Source organism: Grammomys surdaster, unplaced genomic scaffold, assembly GCF_004785775.1.
Source record: "Grammomys surdaster isolate TR1022 unplaced genomic scaffold, NIH_TR_1.0 690, whole genome shotgun sequence".
NCBI classification, from domain to species: Eukaryota; Metazoa; Chordata; class Mammalia; order Rodentia; family Muridae; genus Grammomys; species Grammomys surdaster.
The window spans coordinates 294,131-320,628 of record NW_021605109.1 but is presented as its reverse complement, the minus strand read 5'-3'; the positions used below and the strand labels follow the sequence as shown (position 1 = coordinate 320,628).

Sequence of the window (26,498 nt, the reverse complement as noted above, 5' to 3'; positions counted from 1 at the left end):
ATGCCCGGAGGGATGATTGCTTCTTTATGTGACTTCACAGTACTCTAGTGTTTACTCGACCAAGTTCCTCTGTTTGGGCTTTTAAGTAATTTTTTAATGTCTTGCAATTACAAAATACTTTAGGGAGATTATTTTTAAAGTGCCAGATGTATGTCATTAGCTTATATTTTTCAAAGCAGGGCTTCTGGATCAAAGGTAAATACTTAAAATCATAAGTTTTTCTTTGTTTGTTTGTTTTATAATAAAGTTGACTAAGAAGAGGTTTTAATGTAGATTTAAGCCTGAACATTAAATGGGAGAGAAGCTTAACAAAAAGACAGTACGTGCCTTGAGGTTGGTGTGCACATGAACACACATGCACGCACACGCACACGCACACGCACACGCACACGCACACGCACATGCCTGATAGTTCTGGCTGCTCTTGTTCTAGGTGTAGCTGCTCTTGATCTAGGTTTAGCTCTCAGCTCCCACATGGTGGCTCACAGCCATCTGTTCACTCTCATTCCGGGAAACATAACACTCTCTTCTGACCTCCATGGGCAGGGGGCATGACTATGGTGCACACACATTCTGTTAACACTCATACGCACAAAATAAATGCATCTTTAAGAAAAGAACTTTCCATTAAGTGAGAGGATAAGGAGACGTGATGGGGGTGGCCCAAAATATATTCTGAGAGATAAGACTCAGAGCGTGTAAATGTGGACAGAGTTTGATGAAATAGTCTCTGTAGATGTAGTTAAGGATGAGGGCAAGAGATTACTGCAATGAAGAGGGGCCTGTCTCACATTGCGAAAGTTCTTGTAGGAGAAATGCAGAGGGAGAGTAAGGGAGAGAAAGATTAGGGGGGAAGGCCACACAAATGGATGCAGAAATGAGAGTTCGGTCCACAGCCAAGGAATGCAGAGGGTTGTTGACACCCATCAAGCTAGGAGGGAGATAGCACACGGACAAACCTTGCTCTCGGACTTAGCCCTCCACAACTGCATGGTTTAATTTCTGTTGTTTGAAGCTACTTGGTCTATGGTAATTGGTTACATCAGTCTTAGAAAGCAAACACTGAGTACATTGCTAAATTCCCTTCACAGGGCAAGTCTGGCCTCTACCACACTTTGTGAGAAGGACGGTTTCAGACTCAGGCTCCACCACCTGGCACTCACATTTCTACGAACCCAGTAGTTTGCAAGTGGGGTTTCAGTGTAGTTTTAGTTGGTGGTTTTTAAGTGAGGTTGAGCGTATGTCCAAGTGTTTAATCGCAATTTCTATATTTCTTTGTGTTCACGTCTTTCTGCTCATTTTTGTGTAATTAAAAATTTTAAATTATATTATGCTATATATAAATTACATATCATATTACAAAGTAATTATATATTTATAAATATAAAGTAATTTATAAATATAAAGTTAATTTTCTCATCATTTTGACAAATTACCCAGTTGACGCTATCTAAGGAAGGAAAGATACATTTTGGCTCATGGTTGCTATCCATTACGACAGGCAGGGAAGGCACAGCAGAGATCCTGATGCTAGAAGCATGTGTTAGAGACACCCCACATCTTGGTGAATCATGAAATAGAGAGCAAAACCAGAAATAGAGCCCAGCTATGGTCCTTAAAGGTCTGTCCCTAAGTGTTCTACATCCATGAACTAGGTTCCATGTTCCTAAGGACCACAATCAATCTTCCCTCAACAGTGCCATCAGTTGGGTACCATGTGTTTAAACATGAGTCTATGGAGGGATATTTTATATCCAAACCATACTTTATCCATGGCTTATGGCCATCTGATAATGCAGCATTCATTCCAATGGTCCCCAAAGTCTTAACAGTTTCCAACACTGTTCAAAGATCCAAAATCCAAAGTCTCTTCTGAGACTCAAAGCAAACTCTTAGCAGCGAGTCCCTATAAAATCACGAGTAAATACACTTACAGTACACAGCAGCTCAGAGTAAACATCCTCATTCCAAAAGAGAGTAACAGGAGGGACAGCAAGGAAAGATTGCACCACAGAGAGAACCCAAAACCAGCCGTGACAAGTGGTGACGTTGTGAAGACTCCAAAGGGTATGGTCACTTCCACCCCTGCATCCCTGCCGCCTGTGGCACACATGGCCTTCCTTGAGGGTCTCCACTGAAACTTAGTTTTTACCTAAGCACATGAAATCTAGCTCTGTTCCATGTTATCTGGTCTATGGTTTTTCTCTGGAACCCTGATGCAGAGCTCCATGACCCCAGACCCCTTGAAATCTTCAAGCTTGCAGAAGTTGTATGGCATCAAGTTCTGTGCTCATCTTGAGGAGTAGCCTGCCCCACCCCACCCAATACTGGGGCTACTGCACTCTGAGTTTCTGTGTGACCTAACCTGGGGAGGGGGGAAACCATCTAGGCAGCTCTGTTTGGGCTGTGTGCCCTGGAGGCCCAATCTTTTTACGTGCTCACTTTTTAAGGGTAGGTGTTCCTAGTGACTTTGCATCTTTACACCGGCATCCTCAGATGGAGGGCTGCATCTCTCTCGGGACACATTTATTTTTATGGCAAAGTGCATTGACTGCCTTTCAATGATACTCATCCCTTGAACAGTAGAGCTCTTTAATCTACACTCACCATGTCTGTAGCTTCAAACCTACCCACTTTCTGCTCCACTTTCCACTTTAAATTATCATTACAAACGGGTCAAGTAACCACCATGGTCTGAATATTACAGTCTTGAAATTTCACCTGCCAAACAAGTCCGTGTATTATTTTAAGCCGTTGTCTGAAATTTTCTGGACTCGGGCAGAACATAGCCAGATTCTTTGTTAAAGTTCACCATGAGTGGCTTACAGTTCCCAGGAGAACCCCTATTCCCACCTGGAAGCCACGAACACAGTTTCTGCTGTTCAGATGGTATTGACATTTCTGCCTTCATGAATCCTACCAGGCCCCAACATTGAATGCACAGGGCTCCAGGTCTCCCTTTACCCACAGCATCAAACTCTTGCATAGTCCTGTTCCAAAGGCTGCAGTACGTGGTCAGACTTACCAGCAATGGCCCTGCTTCTTGACCCCAGTTTTCTGCCTTAGTGGCTTTCTTCCGTTACAATGACAAAATAGCAGACAGAAGCAACGTAGAGAAGAAAACATTTATTTTGGTTCCAAGCGTCAATCTGTCATAGTGAGGCTAGCACCTTAGTGTAGTGTTTACAGCAGTGGGGAGTGTTGGGGTAACCTTTAGTTCACACTGTGGAAAGGTATGTCTCTGTAGTTTCAACTGTTAATTCTGCAGAGATTGAGTACTGGCAGGATACTGGTTTTGCCATTTCTATGGCCCATCACTGGATCTTCTGTTTTGTAAATATTTGTCTTTCCTCACCTGCCTAAGGCAATCTAGAATTGCTCAGAGGTTCTTCCATTACTCATGGGTTGTAATAAAGACCTGACAGTATGTAGCTGCAGCAGGAAGTGGAAGACAGAATCTCAGGACAAGGAAGTGCCACAGGGGAGAAAGCAGAAGCAGGAGATTTGACAGCAGACACTGAGGTGAATGAATGAACCAGAAGACCGGAGCAGAGCTCAGAGGTAGAACAAGCCGTGTGGTAGGACGTAGTGCCAGGATTGGTTAGTTGGGTTAAGATAGATAGCTGGCTGGGAGACTGCCCTAGTTAAAATCCCAACTAAGCTTTAACATATTACAAAGCTTCTGTGTCATTCATTATTGAACTGTTAGTGGGTCCAGAAAGTCCTGCCATAGGGGAGCTTGTAGCACAGGCTCCCCAAATCTTGGAACACCAGAAAACAGAACCTGAGAACAGGAACAGAACTAAGGCTGGGCTAAAACCTTCAAAGGCACGTCTGTCATAGTCTCCACCCATGAACTCGATCCTATACTTGGACGGGTTTCTTAACCTCCCTGCCCACAGAACCAGCAGCTCAGGATCACGTTGAAACAAATGAGTAAAGGAGGGACTGCAGTCCCTGAGCAGCGAGCCACAGACGTCAAGACAGCCGCAGGCTCCTCCTTCCCGCTCCAGCCTATGGCCGCCACAGTAAAGTGTTCATCCAGAGCTGTGCGAAATGGCGGCATCACATCTTCTCCGCCTGCAGCTGTCACTGGCGCTGCAGGAGCTGTCTCAGCCTACTGCCAGCATGAGGAGCTGTCTGCGGTGGCGCAACCTTCTTTCTAGCCTCAGCCTACAGCTTTCATGAAACACCACTGCAGGAGCTGCCCCTCAGGAACTGTCTACAGTGGCTGCACCTAAAACCTGACACCCTTTAGCAGTTCCACAGAGATGGCACTCAGCAAAAGCAGGCTATGGCCAGGAAGGGCTTCTCACCCTAACCAATGGGCCTGATGCAGGGAAAGGGGGTGAAAAAAAGTCACCAATCCCTGAGCAGGAAAAATCCACCAATCCCTGAGAACACTCAAGCTCAGGACTTGAAATCCCACCAATCCTCACTCTGGAAATCTCTGCCCCCCCCCCAAGCTCCACCCCCTCAAAAATTCTATATAAGCACTGCCTCTTTGTCCAATTCCCTGCTGTCCACTCTGGGGAGCAGAGCGCTGCCATCCCTGAGTTCGTCCCTTTAGAGCCTGAACCCTCCAATAATTCTCTTTCATGAGATCCCTGCCTGATGTGACTCTTACTGGAAGAGTCCAGGAAGAACAGAAGCAATGAAGAGAAGAAAAGAAGAGAAGGAGCAGGGCTGAGGCTCCTGAGTGCCTCAGCTCAGGTAGGGATACTCTCCCCTGGGAGCTGCAATGCTCTGCTGAGGAGGCTTCCTCTCAGAGCTGTGTGGTTCCTGGGCCCCCATGTCTCAGGATACCCTCCCATCAGAGCAGAAACACTTACAGGGATATTTTCCTTCTCGCACTTGAGTAGCTTCATTTCTTTTTTAACGATTAGATCTCTGATCCTTTTTATTCTTTTTTCCATTAATTTATTTTATCCACTTTACATCCCAATTGCAGCTCCCCTCTTCATGTTTCCCATCACAGCCCTTCCCCCACCATCCCTCTCCTTTACCTCTGAGAAGGGGGCGGGAGGAGGTTCTTCTCCTAGGTACCAACCTATTCTGGCACCTGGAGTCATTGCAGAACTAGGCACATCCTCTCCCACTGAGGCCAGTCAGGGTAAGCCTCAACTCCAGTTGCTGGGTAATCTGCACGAACACAAAGCTGCACATCTGTTATGTAGGTGCATGTAGGGGGAGGGTGGTCCAGCCCATATATGCTCTTTGGTTGGTGGTCCAGTTTCTAGGAGCCCTAAAGGGTGCAGGTTAGTTGACCCTGTTGGTCTTCCTGTGGAGTCCCTCTCCTCTTCTGGTCCCTCAATCCTTCTCCTAATCCTTCCACAAGACTTCCCGAGCTCTGGCATATGTTTGGCTATGGGTGTCTGCATTTGGAACCTCTCAGAGAACAGTTATGCTAGGCTCCTGTCTGTGAACCCAGGCTGACAGATACAAACATAGCCTGGGGCTCCAAGGTAGGTGAAGGAGGAAGGCAGGTTTGCAATGTGTCCCTATTGATCATCTGAGGACAGCGCTACACAGTTCCCCCCAAACTGGCAGGGGTTGCTCCTGCATTTATTTGTGTCTCATACAGGGCACCCATGTATCCGGGCCAGCAGTGACAAATACAGCTGTCGTCAACAGTATCTTCACATGTTGTATCATTGTGACAAGGCTTTGACCAACAATGAGGCGTCAGAGTCTCACAGTGTGTCCCTGTGACTCCACTGCCCAATGCAGGCATAGTAGTCATGGTTTCCTCCACCCACACAGAGACCTCCATGGAGAGGTGGCTGACTGGCGCATTCATCAAAGTTGAGTTTACCATGGTCTTCACAGACTCCAGGTGCACAGTCACAGATGTAATCTCTTGAGCATCCTGACATGTGTAGACATGGCTGGGACCCCCCCCCCCATTCATCATTTTTTGAACTCACAGTTCACACCAGAATACTCTTGAGGACAGACACACATGTATCTTCCTATCTCACTGAGGCCTCATTCGTGCAGACATCAGAAACACTGCCATCCGCTTCCAAGTCACCCTTTCTAATTCACGTATCTGATGTCTCACATGTTCAACGGCTCAAAGTCTGTTCTCCCCATCCTCGTCCCTGATTCAAACGGTTATCCAGTTGTCCCAGTTATTTAAGTAATTTATTATCAAATAATATTGTCATTTGTGCTTGGGTTGTTTTCAGACTTTCTGTTTTTACCCTTTAATCATCAATCATCTTTAATCATGTATTACTTTAATCGCGGTAAATCAGTGAGCTAGATATTATTATCATGGTTTAAAAATATTTTAAAGTTGTCTTGCGAAGCAGCAGGTTTCCTGTGCTTGTTTGCTTGCTTTTTCTGCCCACACTTTGTTTTGGTTGGCTGTCCCTCATCCCATTTCTAAAGTTCTTATCCTACACCATTGGTCTGCCTGTGTGTTCATGTACTGGTTCCAGCATTTTACCTCTGGAGTCTGTGTCCTCCACTTTCTGTCTGTCACAATATTCTCTCCCCTTCTTCCTGATCTTGTAGCTTTTCTGTATTATTGTTGTCCTGGAATCCTTGGGCATTTTCTGGGTATCAAATTCTTGGGCATCAAGATAGATTTTGAAGTCATACTGTCAGAACCATGAGAAAGATTGTTGGTATCTTTACTGGAACCCAATAAGTTAATATATTACCTAAGAGAAAACAGTATGTACATGATTTTGAACAGTCTCTCTCAGGAAGGGACAGTATGTAGATGAGTTGAACAGTCTCTCTCAGGAAGGGACAGTATGTAGATGAGTTGAACAGTCTCACTCAGGAAGGGGTAACTTTCCACTTGTTCACACCTAATTTTGCATATTTAAGGAGTATCTTGTTTTACTCAGTGTAAGTTTGGAGCATTGTTACATTTATTCCCTTGTTGTTGTATCTTTTGGGTTACTGTTCTCTTTGCTCTGCCATTACATGTTTTGTTTGGCAGTTATTTATGCATGTGAAAAGTGTCACTTTATGCTAATTATAACCCGACATCTTGCTGAATTCCTTTACTGAGTTTGATCATTGGTGTTCATGTGTATTTTTTTTATATAGACTTTGGTATCTTTTTGTCTATTTAACAATGCAGGCATATGGCCACAGCTTGAAAATGCAGATAGTTTTATTCCCCTTTTCCCCCAGTTCTACTTTCTTGTCTTTAATTAATCACAACATCTGATAAATAATCCCAGTACAGTGTGAAATGACAGTAGATATAATCAGTATTTTTTCTTAATTTTTGCTTTAGTAAGATTTAATTTAATGTTTTTTTATGTAAGAAAGATTCTGGCTTTAATAATCAGGTATGTGTCTACTCAGGCATTCAAGATATATAGTTAAGAAAATTATCTTTCAACTATTATTTTTCAGAGTGTATATTTCCATCCTCTATCTGCATCTATCTAGTCACCTATCCACCCTTCTGTCTATATTCTATATCTCTATTATCTATCATCTGTCTGTGTGTTGGTCTGTCTGTCTCTAATTATCACCTACTCTTCTGTCTCACTTGTTTGATCTGAACCAGGAAAGTGAAGCCACTTTATTCCACAACATCTCTCTGGCGCCCCCTACTGACAAGCATCAGCATTGCTTTCAACGTGGGACACAGAAGCATTAAAAATGCAGACTTTGATTTGCAGAACAATGATGATGGAAGGACTTAGAGCTGATAAGCAATCCATTGATAATTTGCATGCCAAATTGTTAATGTTTCTGTTACAATAATTTATAGTTTAAAGATATCTCGGAAATATTTCCCCCTTTGCCCACACATTTACATTTCTGATGCTTTTCATTTTCTCATATAGGTTCCCATCTGGAATCATCTTTCTGCCCAAATAACTACTTTTAAAATATATTTAAAATTTGTAATATGTTTCATCTTCTGTCTTCTGAAATTCATGCAATCACATGTTTTTTATGTGTATGGATGTGTTGCCTGCATATCTGTGTACCATATGTGTGCAGTGTCCACATGGTCCCGAAGTGAACTTTGATCCCCTGGAACTGGAGTTAGAGTAGTTGACAGGTTGGTGCTGGGAAGTGAACCTGGTTCCTCTGGAAAAGCACCAAGCGCTCTTAACTTCCGGTTTGTCTCTCTGAGCCTTTTGCCTTCATTTTTGAAAGGTCTTTTTCTTCTTTCTGAAAACTGTTATCACTGCCCTCCTTTACTCTCAGACCTTTAAAGATATCTTTCTTTATATAGTTTTCAAGAGTTCTAGCTTTTAGCTTTCTATTCTGAACATCCTTGAATTTACCAAAATGGACCTAACCATCGTATAATGATCAAACCCAGCAAATGTATAGGTTACTATATTGTGTTGATAATATCCAATAATTCAAATCTTTTTAATTACACTGCTTTTCTGGCTTAGAGTCCACCCTCAGATCTCCCAGTGGCATTGGCTTTTATGTCCCTTGGTTGCTCTTCCACCCTGGTGGTAAGACACTCAGATTTGTTTCTGCCTAGATATGTTTGTATGTTTTCCACTCTAGGCTTGTCCCAAATGCCTTTCTGTCAACTTCGAGTTGTATGGTGTGGGTAGGGATCCCACAGAATCAGAGTATGCTTCTCAGTTCAGCACATCGGCTTATTGGCATAACTTCAGATGAGAAATCCGGTCTCCTCTTTCTTAACCTTTGTCCTCTGTGTGCAGTGAATCTTCCTGTGTGTGTGATTTTAGGAGTTTCCTGTTTATGCTCAGTCATGCTATTCCTTGCTTGAGGGTCTTTGTGTTTCCCCTGTGGATTGGCTCCATCTCTTGGACCTGCACACTTAGAACTTTCATTAAGTTTTGAGAAAACAAACAAACAAACAAACAAACAAAAGGAGACACCCAGCCATTTGTGGTTAGCTTTTCTTGTTGTTGTAACCAAATGCTTGACAGAAACAGCTTAAAGGGGAAAAGGAAGGTTTATTTTCCTCAGAACTCAGGCATTTCAAAACCTTGATCCTTGAATCCAGCCACTGGGGAGCTGTAGTGTTGCGGGACCCTATGGTGGTAGAAACATGGGAAGGAGGTGGCTGCTTACCTTACGGTGGACAGGAAACAGAGAAACGGAATAGAGGAAGTGGCCAGGGTAAGGTATAACACCCCACAACACACTTCCAGTGACTTGTTCCCACCAACGCAGCCCCATAGTCTACCTTCCCCACATCCTAACAATGCTAGGATATTTTTCCAAGTGGCTCTTTGTCTTCTGCAGTCATCCTGTCCTGGGGCTCTGATTTCAGATGGTAATGCTCTATGGGAGCCTGAATCACAGGCTTTTTATTGATAACAGTTTTATAGTATCCTGGGAAGATACATAAGAAAAAATATTCAATCAGCCCTTATTGTCCCCAACCCAACACAGCCTCCTCCTAGCATTTTTTTTTTTTTTGGCAAGTGAGATTTTTATTGCATTTTTATGGAGAGTAAGTTGAATGAGGTGGGCAAATTGGAGAGGGGCTCCTCTCTAAGGCTCTTGCATGCCCTCCTGTTCCACCCCAACAAGCACTCATGTTACAAGAATTACATCTCTCATCTGCTACCATTTGCTGGCCAGGACCAACAGGTCCTGGGCACTACCAGGCAGATTAACTCCTTCCTGATCCTCAAAAACCATCCACAAGAGGCTGCGTGTAGCTTCCAGAGATCTCTGTCTTTCTTCTCATAACTTTCAAATATGTTCCTGTTATTTGATTTTCTCACTTATTCAATACATCAGAATCACTATCCCCTTCTTATAGATAATTATTCCCTGATTATAATACTGCCAACTAGCCTGTTTATTGCAGCTGAAGTTTGCACTACATGTTACTATTCTTTTTACCCCCCTTTTTTTCTTTTTTTGGTTTTGTTTGTTTTTGTTTTTTTTCATTCTTTTTTTATTTTTTAATTTTTTCTCAAATCATAATTAATTTCCTCCTAGCATTTTAAAATATTAAGTGACATGGTAGAGAAATTAACTTTCATATTTTTATCCCTCCCTCACTTGTCTCTTAAACCGAACGAACTTCATTTATAAAGTTCACTACAGCAGCCCCTTTCCTTAGCAATTCTGGGTTTTAAATATCCTTCATCCTTTTGAGGGTTGTTTTAAAACCATGTACTTCATGATTTAATGATTTCAACTTTGGTGCTCACATCTTTGATTCATCTGGAGTTGTTTGAAGGATGAGAAAGAGTTGCACTCTTCTTTCGGTCCCTAGTGATTCCCAAGCAATACATGGCTTAATAAAGTATTTCCCCCTATTGATTTCAAATGACACTTTTGATTCATATTCAATTTCCACTCATAAAAGAATGCATATTCCAAAACGATCTTACGTATGCAACACACACACACACACACACACACACACACACACACACACGGTATATTTACGGATGGGTGGGATGATGAACTTGGCTTGACTATTTTTTGGCTTGAAAAAAAAAAAGAAGCAAAACAAAAATGAGAACCATAGCCACGCTGGGACAGAAACAGCATTCTGTTCGTGATCACATGGAGCACTCTGGGAAGAGGCAGAGGAACTGCCTCAGCATGGCTGGCCCAAGCCGTGTGTGTGTGTGTGTGTGTGTGTGTGTGTGTGTGTGGTGTGTGTGTGTGTGTGTGTGTTGACTTTGTATTGATATCACACACCTGCTGCTTTCTCCTCTGCCAACTCTGTGCCAGTCACCATGATAGGCTTCGTCTGTCAGCTCTTCCACTGTGTGTCCACGAGTTGCCAGCCCCTCGCCCCTAAACTTTCTAAAGGCAACCACTCTATTCTGGTTTCATTTTAGAAGCACTCTGTGACCTGGCTGGGCTCTGTCGCAGGCTGGTCTCCCTCTGAAGCCACACACTACACTCAGGACCTGTGACTGAGATCAAAGGTGTCCCACCTTCTTGTTTCCATCAGAAAGAGAGGTGGCTTTGTTGACTGGACTCACCCATCTTGTGATAGGACTATGCATTATGAACTGGATGTCTCACTGATTTGTTTTGAAACCTAGTATTTGGAACCTATCAGGGAGTCACATGAGGTCACAAGATTGGAACCTTCATTAATAGGATTAGAAAGACCCTAGAGAGTTATCTCTGCTCTTCCCCCATGTGAGGACAGTGATAAGGCACCATCTATATATAAACCAAGAGAAGGGACACCCTCTTCAGAATGCAACTACCCATGCACTCCAGAGTTTGCAAAAACATCCTTTAATAACTGTTACTTCTTTCTCAGTGATTCCTTCTCATTTGACTTGTCTTTAGAGTAACAAGAAGGGCTATTCATTACTAGATATCTAAAAGTAGGAACACTTGGTTGGATTGGAGAGACCTTGAAGAAGACTGGGGAAAGGCTTGTATGTCTCCAAAGTCAATGGTACCATGGCTTCTCAGGGCATGCTCTTAGGCTGGATTTGTGATTTTGCTCATCATTAGGCTGCTCCATGTGAACTTGTCAAAGACCAGGAGGATGAAGGGCTTGTTGAACTTGAGGGTGAGTGATTCAGAGGGCAGGTGTAGGGGAGCCCTGTTGGTGGCATCAGGCAGTGAATTCCCTTCATCTAGTTGTAGCATGGCCTTGTGGACTACCTGTGAGAAACACGCCAAAGGCGGGAAATAAATCCCTGTTAGGAGGCAGGAGCTGTTTACATCTCATCACACGGACATCTCACTATCTGTTCCATGGAAGGTGAAACAGCCAAAGTGCCCCCAAACATCATGTGTTTGCTCCATATCAAAGCAGCAGCTCTGACTCCCGACTGCACCTAACTTCTTCCGTACCCATCACACAAGGTCAGAGGAAGTCTTGGGCTCTTCTTGACATTTCCTAGGCTTTAAGAGACTGCATTCTGTAGGAGGAGCTAAGGTGGGAGAAGTAAGGAGAGGAAGAGGAGGAATAAGAAGGAAGAGAAGGAGAGGAGGAGCTAGGAGATGGGGGGGGAGGGAAGGAGAGGGAGGGGGAACATGGAGGCAGATGTTCCTGTGTCTCCACCAGTCAAAGATAATTGGTATATCTAGTTTGGGTATTGGGTAACAACTTTTGATTGTATGGGCATCTTGTTATTGAGTGTTACCAAACTTATAAAGCCTTTGATTAACATTAAAAAAGTTGCTAATAGAAAAAAAAAGAGATTGCATTCTGTCTACCCTGATATGGAAACAGAAAGTGGAATGTATATGATATGCTGGTGCCTTCTCGGCTTAGGAAAGCCTAGACTGGAGCAGAAATGTGAAGCCCTGGCTGTTGATACATTCCCTTTAAGTATTAACATTAGATAGAGTTCTGAAGACAGCCAAGTGGTCAACAGCTGGTTTAGAAAACCTGGGACAGAGCCCACCCTGGCAACTAAACATTGGAGGACAGCCAATGTATTCTTTGCACCCCCTGGTGGGGGAGAACTCGCTCATCAGCTTCATTTCACAGCAAGTCTGAGGGGCTCTGGGTCTCTCTATGATTGGCTCCTGCAGTCAGGCAGAGGCTGAGCCAGGATTGGAATGGACCTCTGCAGTAGGTCTTAAGGATTTGGGATTTTGAATTGACAGATGAAAGATCAAATATTCTACTGTTCTTGTTGCTGTCAATGGTTGTTCCTGTCGGTGAGCACTTTGACCTCTTTGTCCTTTCTGAGTTATGGATCCCTTAGCACTGGGACAATGTCTACTGCTCCTATATGAACTTTAAGCTCCCATCAGTGTTGTGTTCTTTAGGGCTTAGAGCAGTCATTCCTTCGGAACTTCTAATAAATTTACACTGAAAAATATTTCTTCTTGTTTTTTTTAAATAAATTAATTAGTTGTAAGAAGGAGAATTTTGTGTGGCTGAGCCTTCTCAAGGACTTTACCCATTCACACGACACATTTATTGAACTCATACATCGCTAAGTAGGGCTTCCATGCACCCCAAACCCTTTTGTTTGGAGGACAGTGTCCATCTCTGAGTAATGGAAACAGATCCAGATCCTAGCACGGTTACATAATAGATATGTACCTGCTCATTCAAAATGCTCTGAACAAAGTTACAAATTCAGACGATCAAGCTGAAGACTGAAACGTGAAATTGAGTAGAAGGTCTGGTGTGATGTTAAGGAGACCTGCACTCGGTCTTCTATTTCTTTTTGGCAGGGGCTGCTCTCACTTCTGCCATGACAACTTTGTTCTCCAGTGTCCATCATCTGTAAGACTTCATGGGATGGGTAACTGCCCATCCCATGGTAGCCAAGATGGCTATGACTCTCCCTAGTCATTAGCTTTCTGTGTGGTTGTTTTCTTGCTGGGCTTCTGTTTACTGAATTGTGCTTGAAGGGGCTTGGACCTGGGATTTTCTGCTTGGGACCTATGGGACCTTTAACAAATGAGATGTGTTGCTTACTATTAAGATTTTTAGTATAGATTTTGGAGAAAGTCTCCCAAGTCACTTACTTTTAATGTCAAGGGAACATCTTCAGTGGTGTCTGAGAAACCTGATTGGTTGGTGAACAAGTCCTCTATGCCCACATCTGCCAGCACATCTTTAAGGTCAGGGGTATCAGATATGGAGAATTTCGGGATGTACAGGTTCATCTGCCTATTCAGGGTGAAGAAAAAGAAGTTAGACGGTTCAAGGTTAGGCCTGGCAGTAGACAGCAGCACATCCTTCCCCAGACAGATGTTTACTTCTTTGTATGATCCCACTAGCATTTTTACCACCAGCCTGACTCACTAACTGGATACAGGGAAAGGTACTCCCTGGATGATTCCTTTCAAGAGAACATTATTTAAATTGTGGTATTGTTAATACTTGCTGAATTTACTCAGATTTACAGGGAGAGATATCAGAAAACCAGAACATAAAGATGTGGAGAATATACAGGTTGGCGATGAAAGGAACTTACCCTGGGTAACTGTCATGAGGATAGAATGGGTTTAGATAAAGTGATTATACTTTGTTAAAAAGATTAACATTGTTAATGAGAAACCAGGAACTCTGCACTGGGATAATAGAAAAGAGTGAGTGCAAGTCCCCACTCACTCATCAAGAGCTCTAAATAATCAGTTGGAAAGATAGCAACTGAAATAATAGAACTTTCCAGATACCTTAAGAAAATTGCTGCCTAAGAAAGTATCTTTAAAGTATTAGACACAAAGCCACACATCTGTGGTTCAACAGGTGGCATCTCAACCTGGCAGCAGAACTTGGCATCATCCACATTGTAGAATTTGGTAGGCATGAAAAATGTAAAATTGAAGGGGCGTAGAGGCTAGCACCAACTTTCCAGAACGTCTCTGAGGTCAAACAATGTATAGTATAGATTTCCTATGTAGGGCTCCTGAGAAGGCTAGCTGAAGGTTCAATGGAGACCCCAGAAGGTTGAAAATGACAGAGCCTTGGGGATAGCTGCCAAGGAAATCTTTAGGCACAGAGTAGTGCCATCCCAGGAGAGAGACAACATCATATACAAGCAGAAAAAGTAGAGAAATGGGGCTACCCAAAGCTGTTGGAGCCTAGGTCATGCCACCAAGAGGCCCAGGTGCCAGACATGAAATCAGGATATTGTTTTTGTCTTTCTGAATTTCAGTCTTGCTTTGTTCTATCTCTCCTTTTCCAATCTACAATTTGGGATTGGAAATTTTACTTCGTAATGTTGTATATTAGAACTATGTAAACTGGTTTCTTTATTTTACAAGGACTTACAGTCAAGATAATTGTCTCAAGTCTCAAAGAAACTTTTGACTTTTGGGCAGTGTCAATATTGTTAAGCCTGTTGAATTTTTAAAGAATTATTAAATTCATTTTGCATTATGAGGTTGTATGTACCTATGGGGGCCAGTAATGGGACTTAGTAGTTTAAAAGTAATGTTTTGGGGTTTTTGTTTTTTTTTGAGTATTAAGTTGTCAAGGGGTGGATTTGTGATGATTGTTCTTCATTGTTGATTAGATTTTAGAATCATCTAGGAGACACAGTTTTGGGTGTATCTGTGATGGTGTTTCCAGAGAGGTTTAACTGCTGATGGAGGCCCCATCCTAAGTGAGGGTTGGATGTCTTGACTGAACAAAAGGGGTAAAGGGGAGCCAGTGTTCTGCTTCACCACAGATGGGCCCAGAAACAACAGCCAAGTTATTATGGACTGAAGCCTCTGAAACAGTAGAAAAAAACACATCTTTCCATCTCTTAAAATCCTTTTCTCTAGTATTCATGATAGCAGTGAAGAAAGAACCAACACACACACACACACACACACACACACACACACACACACACACATGGTACTGGGAGTGGGGTTATTTCTGTGAATACCTGACAATGTGGTTTAGAAGTCTTGAGAGCTAGCTTGAGGACTTTGGAAATGCTGGGAGATATGGGCCAGAGAAACTCTAGCAGTCTGTAGAAAGGAGCCTAACATGTGATTAGGGTGGGATCTCAGAAGAGCAGAACGAACAATATGGTCCTATCTAGAAAGTAAAGACCTGCTCATGTTTGAGTTTCAATTGGGAACAAGAGCTGAGTGGGAAAAAAGACAAAAGGACATTCATGTTACATTCTGACAATCAACTTATATGCCCTTTGTCCATGCCTTGAGACTTGCATGGATTTAAAGATGATGAATAAATTCACATGGAACTGGACATTTCAAGGCAGCTCAGTAGTCAGGCCATGACATGGACTCTGCTGGCTGCTTTTGGCCAGATTTTTACAGTGAGATTGAGAACAAATGATCAGAGTGGAAAGATCTAAAAAGTATATACAATCTGGTCAGAAAAAAACATGTCAAAAGTTGTGAACAGGGAGGGGAGGTTACAGTTGTTAAAGACATTTTTATAATTACAAAGAAATGAACCTGAACTTTGTGTCACAATCTTGTAATCTTAGCAACTCCAGACCCCTGAGCAGGAGTTTGATGTGTCAAAGTCTTTCTGAGGTACCGAATGAGTTCACAGCCAGTCTGGGTAAACCCTGCATTTAAAAAGGGGTTATTGGAGATATAGTTCGGTAGTAAGTCTACAGAAAAGAGACCCTTGGCTTAATTCTGAGTACTGAATTTTAAAAATGAAATAGGCGCCACACCTTGAGGTTAGATCATACACACCATAAGGTCTAGATGTAAAACTCATTTATGAGACATTTTCTTAGGAAAGTAATGCAGCTAGAGCATCATGCTCACACTGAGCACCGAGACGGTTGTTTCTCCATGATTTTTTTTTTAACTATAGTGAGTTGCCCAGGATGCATAAAGTACAACGCAATTGGCATCGTACTTTTCAGAGCTCCCGAAGATCTACAGTGAGGCTTGCTTTATAATAAGCCAGCAAAGAATACAGGAAAGTGGGAGATTAGTGTTTGATGAGCTCCCTCTAAGGAATTGTTATAAAAATATAATATACAAGATGGATATGTTTATAAAATTCACAAGAAAGTGGGACTGGATTTGTGGTATGTCCCAAATTACCTCTGGATAGAGGGATCATAAATTTAACTTCCGGGTTAGAGAACCTCACAGCCTATGGGGAAAGTAAGACCTGAGTGTCTGTGTGTGGGGGGTGTATATTGGAGAGAAAAAAGTCTACCCGCCTCATTTTCCATATGCCTTACAGAAACTTACATGCTCGCTACAGGGCTTACCTTGGGGTCACAAGCTTGCCCCACCTATGAATTGTGTCCCGATTAAGTGCAGCGATGACAGTGTCCATCTGGCCCTGGTCCGGAAGAATGAAGAAGGCAGTCCCATTTCCCACGTAGTTCATCTGTATCAACTGGCAGGGGATCTCTGAGTCATGAAAGTAACCAATGCTGCTTGACTGGACCATCATGGGCACCTTCACAGTGCTTGTCTCGTTCACATAGAAGTCCTCCTCTCTAGTATTTTCTGGGTTGAAGGGAAGTTTCCATGTACCTGGAAAGATGTGAGGGGAAGAGATGGTTCATTAGGTTCGTAGACCTGGAAATTAAAAATAATTCTTGGACAGCCTCTTCTGAGGCAGCAGATCTTCAACTCTTCCTGCAGAAACCAGCTATGCAGCCACCTGTAGTGTGCCAGGTATAGCCCTAGATTTCCAGAAATGTGATGATCCTGGGGACTTAGTGCCTGTTCTACAAGCAACTGAGTGGCCCATCAGCAGGAGGCTGGGCTGATCTTTTCCCTGCCTCTCTGATGGCTGAGGATTAGCTATGCTTGAGACTGGCTACCAAACTCAAGAGGTTAGGGATGAGGAGCAAGGGAAGAGAAAAAAAAACTGGCCTTGAGCCACTTAAGTTCCCACTTAAGCTAGAAGTTGGTCTCAGCTCTGAGAATTCTGGTGGTCCTAGAACTCAAGTTGTGAACTTAGGGTCTCTGGTAAGAAGAGAAAGGAGCTGGTTTTTGGGGAAATGAACCACCTTGACAGTGTGGTCAATTCCTGGAGGAGGCTCATACCTCTGCCTCTTGGAAAGAGGGCAGACAATGAGGCTTCCTGTGTGTAGAGTCAGGATACAGTATGCCTTCAGGCTCATAGTCTCTCTCACCTTCAGCTGGTGAGGGTCACCATCCAGCCTGCTTGCTTGCTGTAGTGCTGGTCAGTTCTGACAGAATGGTGCTCCTTAAAATGAGTCAAAGCTCGTGTGATTGCAACACCTCCCCCTCAGCCTCTTCTGTCTGGAGCTTGCTCCTAGCAGTTGACCCCTTCCAGTTTCCTGACTGCCATAATTGTCACAGAACTATACTGGGAGGCCACATGGGCTTTGGTGGGGGCAAGATGCTCAAGGACAGGAGAGGAATTTGATATCAGCCTTGAGAGAGAGAGAAAGAGAGAGAGAGAGAGAGAGAGAGAGAGAGAGAGAGAGAGAGAGGAGAATGTGTGTATGTGTGTGAAGTATGTATACGTGTTTGTACATTTGTGTGTGTGTATGTGGTGTGTGGTATGTGTTTGTATATTTGTGTGTGTATGTGTGTGTGATGTATGTGTTTGTATATTTGTGTGTGTATGTGTGTGTGTGATGTGTGTGTTTGTATATCAGTACTGTGTGTATGTGCTGTGTTTGCTTTTTGATATGTGTATATGAGTGTGTTTGTGGGTATGTTTGTGCATTTGTGTGGTGTGTGTGTGTGTGTGCGAGTGCATGCTGTGTATTGAGATCTTAAAGGAAGAAAAGAGCTGAGACACAACTCTAGAGAAGACAGAAAAAGTAGAAGATTTTAGACAAAGGCTTTCAACCTTGATACTCTGAATATTTAGGGATGATGGCCCCATGGGGGTGGTTGTGTGTTTGCATATATGTTTGTGTATTTGTGTGTGTTCTCTACATATGATTGTTTGTGAGTGCATAGGTGTGCTCTGTGTGTTTATGTGTATGTGTATTTGTGTGGTGTGTATGTGTTTGTATATTTGTGTGTGTGTGTGGTGTATGTGTTTGTATATCAGTGTTGTGTGTGTTTGCTGTGTTTGTTTTTTTATATGTGTACATGAGTGTGTTTGTGGGTATGTTTGTGCATTTGTGTGTGCTGTGTGTGTTCATCCTACTCCACCTCTAGTTGTGACATAAAATCCTGTTCCCCAAGGTTGCCTAATGTCCCTAGGAAGGTGAGACTATCACCTTCACTTGAGAATCTGTGTTGTACAAGCATTACAGATTTGATTCTCTGGGATGAGGTGCCTCCAAAGTGATGTTACATTGGTGGAGGGGCACACAATAGTAATGCATTCGGGTTGTCCTGTAGAGGTTTTGTCCCAGGAGGTCAGTCATGAGTTCTGGAATCTATCATTTTAACAACTCTTTTAAGAAGTATTCAAGAATAGCACTGTGGATATCCTAGTTCCAACCTGATAGAGAGAGACTGGCGTTTGTTAGGGGGCAGGACCTCATCAGAGATAGCTGAGAGCGCTAGGCCATTTCGAGTGGGATGGATGTGCAGGTTTAGAGAGATCTGTGGTGGAGTGGAATTAGGATGGTAAGGAAGGGAGAGCAATACCTTTAAGGAAGATGTAGCTGACCAGGATGAGGGTGGCTGGACTCTCCAGGTCTGAGAAAACATGCTCAATTTTTCCCTGGGTCTTACTCTCCACATACTTGTTGATATGTTGGGTGGCTTTAGTCCAGTCCTTGGAAGGGATGCTCAAGGCCTGGGACTCATAATAGTGTTTGATATCTGCTGAGAAGGAATCCTTCAGCTTCAGGTTCCGGAAGAGGAACATGACGTTGCCCGAACTCATCTCCAAACCAGACTCGGACTGCTTGAGAAGGTAATTGAGGCTCTGGAAATTCTGGTGGATCTCAGCTTCAGATATCTCTGTGAGGTTGAAGCCCAGGCTCTGGAGAAGCTGGGACTGGGTAGAGCCCCTGGTGCCAAGGGATAGCATGGCCAGGGCCATGGAGATGCTCACTGGGGAGATTAAGGTGTTCTTGTTGGAATTCAGGGCCACTAGGCGTTGGTACAAGTTGAAGGCAAAGTCAACATTGGTGGGAGCCAGGCCTCGGTGAGAACTTGAACCCTTATGGGTGTCAGCCTGGGCAGTCCAGAGGCCACTGGTGCAGAGCCAGAGGAGACAGGTATACAGGACGAGCGACATTGTTCTGGTTGACCAGGCCCTGCCAAATCAACAGTGCTTGTTAGGCGCTATGGCAGTCACACAGTGAGGGGCAGATGGCACTGTGAATGAACGGCCCATTTTGTCCCCATCCTTCCTTCACATTGCCTGTGACCCAGGCAATCACACCAGAGCCCTGGGTTTCAGGACCCTCATTTGAAGAAGTGTTTTACTCAGTATGGTTGCTAAGTGCCTAACACATCCTAGAGTATTTTGCCTATAGTCTCATTCAAGTTTTAAAAAAGAAACCCCAAAGTAGACTTTATTAGCTTGTCTGTAGGCAACCAGAAACTCAAATAGGTTAAAGTACCCAGACAAGTCATATATTCAACGTGCAAGAAAAACAAGCAAGCATACAGAAAGTCAACCAAGGATCTATATCTGACTAAGCTTTCCTTCAAAATGGAGGGATTGCTAAAGCACACTCAGTGTGCACATCACTAAACTCTGCAAAAATGGGGTTCCTTTGGATTCCATATCAGAATGAAAAGTCACTGGACATCAACTGGAAGCTGATGGGGTGAGTGGTAAAGATAGCCGCCAAAGGGCAGTGTGCAGACAATATGCAAGCTGGGGCCCGTTGAAACTTTTACTGTCCGGACCCACTGTTTTACATTCTATGTGATTTTTAAAAGCCTTGATGTTGACCTGTTGATGGTCTTTGTGTTAACCGCTGTCTACGGCAAAAAAAAGCAGCTTCTCTGATAAGGTAGGCTTGAGAGTCACACTAATCTGAGTATAACTAGGATCTCCATTGATGGCACCTGGGAGAGAGAATCAGTTCTCTTTAGTAATGCCACTCCTCAGAGACTAGCCATACTTCAGTAGATGGCCCTACTCCTGTACACATATTGGCTACACGAAGCAGTTTCAGTATCTTGTTAACTTATTTATTTTTTAAAGAGCACACGAAGTTGGGAAAGATGTAGATTCGGACCTGGAGGAGAGGCAATGGTGAACAGATTTGGTCAGAACACACATCCCTGCATGAAATTTTCAGACAACAAGAAAAATGAGCCATGGATCAAAATTAGACATTAATGTTTTGGGAGTTACCCAATCCAGAAAGATAGCATCTGTGACTGAAGTGAGATCGGGTTAGGACACTGCTGGGCAGAAGCCGAGTTTCGTGCCCCTAGGAGACTCACCCTCACTGATGCGGGCTAGAGGTCCTCATGACCCAGTCCTTCTTACTTTGGACTGGTCACTATCTGGCTGCAGCACGGCTGGCATCACAGGTCTCCCTCCCTCACCCCACTACACACATCATTACTCTGCTGCAAGCCAGGCCAGAGGTTAGGGCAGGGCAGGGCAGGGCAGGGCAGGGCAGGGCAGGGCAGGCAAGGCAAGTCAGGTCACTACAGTCCCGCAGTGTTTGCTGAGCTCTGTCCTGGCCCGAGACTTGGAGATAAAGATGGCCCTCCTTTGACTCTACCCCATGTGATACCTCCACTCTAGAACCATCCCTTCCTTTTCTCCCCTGGCTCATTTCCTCTTGGCCTTTGAGACTCGGGTGCTTGGTCACTTCCAGGAAGTCTTTCTTCTCCCCTTCTCTCTGCTCTTCCTCTCTTGTGCTCTACATGGGGACATCTTGGTTTCAGCATTGGGCCATACTTGTCTATGAATTCCCTTTGGTGAAGGACCCCAGTCAACAGTAGGCTGGGCTTTCTTTCTCTTCCTGCTGTTCCTGGCTGCAGCTGTGTGCCTCACTCCCCCTGTGTCAAACCTGCAGGCTGGAGAGTAAATTCCCCTGCCTCAGAAGACTGTTGTGAATGCCTGGTGTGACTGCCATCAGTGCACGATTTACGCAGACTCACTTCATGAGTCATCCTGCACCTCACTGTAGAGCTGGGACAGCAGAGCCGGGTGAAGCAGAGCTTTCGTGTAGGACTGGGGATGCGTCCTCAGAGTCACACCTCTTGCTTTCTCTACTGAAAAACACATGACCAGCAAGGTGGCTCCTTAAGGACAGCCTACAAAAAAGGCTAAGGGTCATGTGCTTCTTTCTGGCAATATCTTCCTTGCCACTCCTCTCTGAAGTGCCTTGGGTTAGGCAGGGATTTAGGCATCATAGCACTTGGTATGATGCAGAGAGAAGCAGATCTTTCCAACTGTACCACCCCCACTACAGGTTGCCAAGCTACTACGGAATGTGGGCACTCTTTAGAGGGTCCCTGCATATACCATCTGTGTACTACAACCCCACCCAATAGTGCTACCTGGCACTAATCCATCTCAGCTTTGACATCCCCTCCCATTCCTGGATGCTAAGGCTGCTCCATTAGGCAACAGGTGGCAATAAAACATAGCCCCAGCTCTCAGTGCCAGCCTCCTGCTAGATAAGAAACCCAGGGGAAATCAAACCCCAGTGGCTGAATCACAGACTGTGGAATCTGAGAAGTCCCCCACATAGCTGCCTCACGCCACAGCTAGCTGCTCTCATGGTCATCCATTAAAAATCTCAAGCAACAAAGCCTCAGGCATGGCTGTGTTCTGGAGTGCAGCAGATGTAGAGGCAGAGACCCTGGCAGGAGCAAGAGGCATAGAGTGCTCTTAGGGATGACTCACGTCTGTTGTGGGTTCTGGCTGTTCCTTCTGGCTCTGCTTTGCTGCCTGGGATCCTAGCACATGTACAGTAAGGCTTGGGGGAGACTCCCCACTAAATCTTGTTTGCTGGTGTCTTGCTGGTTAATGGTTAGAGGAGGGGGGCAGTGACCTTCACCATTTGGTGGTCCCCACCCCCCAAGCATCAACCAATGGGAAGCTTTATAGAAAGTGCGGGTAAACACAGCAATTCTGCAAATTAACTCAACGCTGTCCCTTGAAGTTTTATTTTTAATATCAAAGTGTGGCTGGAGTTGCATCAGTGTTTGTGGTTGCCCTGTGCCATCTGGCAGGGGACTCATTGGTGTTGTTGATAAGCGTCATGGCATGGACTCTGTGAGGAGCCAGGTGTCTGGCACTGAAAGGGGAAGAATCAAGCAAGGATGGGAGAAAGAGAGATGCATGAATGAGCATGTGACCATCCAAAGACTTTCCCTGGGTTATCTCAGGTCTCCCAATGATTCATTCAACAGAGTGCTACAATCTCCCTTCTTTATGAGATTGACTTGACCTAGTTTGTTTTTAATTTGATTTTTTCTGTAGTTACCAGGGGATGAACCCAAGACCTCATGCATGCTGGTCAAGGGTTCTGCTTGAGCTATATACCTCAGCAGTGTCTCTTCTTTAAATAAGGCCATTGAGAAGGGCTTGAAATGAAGTGAGCTGTCCTGCACCATTTCCATCCCAAAGTCCAGCACTCTCCCGCCCACCCATGTGTTTATTCCCCAGATCATTTTTGTTGCAGGAAGCATGCATCAAAGAAATGTTATTTGTGTTTGTTTGTTTGTTCATCATAAATACGACTTCCAAAGAATGGAAAGGGCTGCGGGGTCTCCAGTCAGTCACTATAGCTTTCCTTTCCTTCTCTTCTCATTCTGTAGTACTTCCATGTTCATCCTGTTACAGTGAGGAGAAAGTCTTCCAGAGCCTCAGCTGATGCAATCTCATGGATCTCACAGGCTAACAGCAAAGGAAAAAGTTCTGTCTGTCTGTCTGTCTGTCTGTCTCGCCTCAGAGTTTCTTTCAGTCCCTCAGAAGACTGTGGACAGGACTACCTGTCTGTCTCTGGACCGACCGCAGTATCCAAGGGAATGTGCCTCTGGGAATACTCACTATGAGCTCTGAGCCCTGTACCCCAAGTCCTGAGCCTGGAGCCCCTAGCCCCACACCCCAAGCTGAGCCCAGAGCCTCGTGCTTGGTAGATGGCAGCATCACTTCCAACCAAGGATGAAGGAAGCTGCTCCCATGGGAAAAGAACGGTTAGAGGTCACACCTGGAAGCTGGGGCACTCCAGGTTTTTTAATAATTGTTACCCTTTACAAGCTTTCTATTTAGTAAGCCAATTTTGGACTTTATAGCCAAGGATTTATTTCATCTTTATTTGTAGATTAAATATTATTCATAGTTAGGTGAGTATAGTGGCATGCTCCTTGAATCTTGGCACTTGGGAGGCAGAGTCAGGTGTGTGATATGGTGTGCACTCCGACAGGCCTGAGCCACCCTGCTTCCACAGGCTGGTGTTTGCAGCCCCCACAGCCTGTTTCCTGGGAGGACTTTACTCATTTCCTATGGCTTTTCTTGGCAGATATTCTACATTCCTGGTGTCTTTGGCATCCTGGAGTATCCACTGATGCTTAACTGCTACACCCATGGTCCATGACGTTATTACCCATCCCAGGGGCTCTCTTGGTGGGATTTGTTTCCACTGCATGCCGTTCAGCTCCCTGGCCTTACGTAAAAATGTGTGCGGATGCCTAAGTGAACCTATAACTCTTGTACTCCCCTTATCTGTAAAGCCAGTACCATGTAGTAGATGATGTGAAGATTAGCCAGGTCACTAAAGACTCAGGAAGTCAACGGAGAACTCATGCAGCTCAGGAAACTCCTGAAAATTACACGATTCACAAGGCCCCTCCTCAAGATTATATAACTGGTAACAGTTACTGGGTAGAGGAGACTCTTCTACAGGCTGAGCACCTTGTAAGTCATGCCAGGAGCTCCAAGGAGTCTTTTACCATGACCTAACATGCATGCTAGCATAGGGGCTTTGTTGATGAAGGAGATTTGAGTCATTCCTGCTCCTGTGAGAAGGCCCAGTAACCTTACTGGCTCACCAAGTGAGACTTACTTGGAATATTTTCTTGGGTTTGTCACAGTTGAGGAAAAGTGCCACAACAGCAGTGCTCTTTGGAATCTCATGTCAGGAAGACTGGGCACAAGCCTTGCCTGGCATGGGCAAGAGCATGTCAAGCCAAAGACTACAGTGATCAGTTTTTAGAGAAGTCATTTGGCTGGCCTTCCCCAACCAGGCTGTTTACTCAAGGAGTCATGAGCTACGCTGGCAAGTACAGATGTCAACCAGTGCCATTGGTCAGTGTGTGGGTGACATAGAAAGGCTGGGTGCTCTCCAGGGGACTTCCAATGCTTCTCTTAAATCCTGAATTGAGAATATTGAACCTGGGCTGGGGTGTCACTGACACCAGGATCTGTCTTTTGGGCCACGAGACCCATCTATGTCCTTTCTTGTTGGTCATAGCCACTGGGGCCACCTGTCCTTACTCTTGGTCTCAGGCTTTGGGGCAGATGCTGAGCCAGGTACTCCTCAAGCCCCCATCAGCCCTCATTATTGTGGGCAGGACACTTACTTTGCTTTGGTTTCCACAGCTTTCCTAATGAGGGGTCTGAGTCTGAGTTACCAGCTCTGTCTTCCTTCTCCCTTCATACCTTGAGTTCAGCTTTCCTCTTCATCCAGTGACATGCAGCTCACTGAGCTGAGTGCTGTGCCTGGCACCTCTCACAAGCTCCCGGCTCTGCTGTTGGATGTGTGTTGACTGACAGGCTTATCCTTTCAAGAGCCCGATGGGGGTAGATGTATTTTCATCCAGAGAAACACAACAAGAATAAGATCTTGGATTCAAATCCAGATCTTTCATTTCAGTGGTCCCTAGGATGATTGCAGGCCTCAGAATCTTTCTGGAATGCCATGAAGGTTAGCACAGGCAACACATTAAATGAGCATGGGACAGTGTTGATGTATTGTAGCTTTACTTACCATGGATGCCAGTGAATGTTGCTACCTCCCCTAGGCATTTGGGAAACTGGCAGAGATGTCAGATAAATTTCCTAAGAAACTTGTGCCAGGCAAATGGACTATGAAATGAATTTGAAACCATGTACCATAGCCAGAGCCCATGCTCCTCTCACCAAACTCTACCATCCTGTCTTTGTTCAGCTCTCTCTTGCTATGTCTCACACTGGGACAAAGGTCATGGCAGTCCAGGTTTGAGCCAGTGGAACTTTATGGACCACATCCAGTGTCTCAGTCTGAAGGAGGATGTTGAGCTGGGGAAGAGTGGGTATGGGATTGCCTGCCATTTGTTCAGATGTGTCCCATGGACTCACAAGTTAGCAGTAGCCCAAGAAAGTTCCAGAAACATGAGGCAAAGGAGGCAGATTGTGCTAGGGCCATCATCCCTCTTGAGGGAAACTAAGTTCTGCCTGGAGCTCTGTCATCATTGAGATCAATGGCCTTAAACAAGTGGCCTGAATTCTCCAAGGATCAGTGTATTTGTTTGTTTTCCATTGCTGTAATGAAATACTAGCAGCTGGGAAACTTTAAAAAGAAGAAAGTTCATTGACTTCACAGTTGTGGAGGCTCCAGGGCAGTGTTCCTCAGCCCTCCTCATGCTGGCGCCCTCACATGCTAACCCCAACCATAAAACTATTTCGTTGCTACTTCATAACTATTTTTCTACTGCTATGCATCATATTGTAAATAGTTTTGAAGACAGAGGTTGTGACCCACAGGTCAGGAACGGCTTCTCTAGGGAGAGCATTTCAAGGTCATCATGTTCGGCCTGGTGGGAACGTCAGTGTGGGTGACTTCACAGTGGTCAGAGCACTCACAAGTGTGAGAGATCACAAGGCAAGACAAGCAGCCAGAAAGCAACTGGGGAACCAAATAAGCTCCCCCCCAAGACCTACACTAATCTTTTCTTGGAGAACAACCTCAATTAACTAAGAATTTCCCAAACTGTAGACAACAAAGCACATCCAAATAATAATTTTAGCTTTTTAAAAACTTTGTGTGTATGTACTGTTGTATTGTGATGGTGATGTGGTGTGTGTGTGTGTGTGTGTGTGTGTGTGCTATGTATGGGTGCATACACATATGTTGGACCATACATGGAGGCCAGTAGTTGACATTAAAATACCTTCCTTAATTAATTCTCTGTTTTTGCTGTGATTAAACTGAAATTGTGATATCTAGGCATGCTGGAATGTGTCTTTAAATCCCAGCCCTCAAGACACAGAGGCAGGCCAAGGTCAGCTAGAGCTACACAGTGAGACAGAATCCCTTCCTTCACAC

General features: G+C 44.4%; 1 protein-coding gene across 1 annotated transcript; it reads right to left on the bottom strand.

Annotated features, from left to right (window-relative positions):
* Positions 1–11,183: 11,183 nt before the first annotated feature.
* Positions 11,184–22,275, bottom strand: Serpina6 (serpin family A member 6). The gene is made up of 5 exons (XM_028782046.1): positions 22,094–22,275; positions 18,910–19,526; positions 16,587–16,857; positions 13,408–13,552; positions 11,184–11,577 (listed from the first exon to the last, which is right to left on the bottom strand). The coding sequence occupies exons 2-5, from the start codon at positions 19,505–19,507 to the stop codon at positions 11,392–11,394; spliced, it is 1,200 nt and encodes a 399-aa protein (XP_028637879.1). The 5' UTR covers positions 19,508–19,526; positions 22,094–22,275; the 3' UTR covers positions 11,184–11,391.
* Between the last annotated feature and the right edge of the window lie 4,223 nt (positions 22,276–26,498).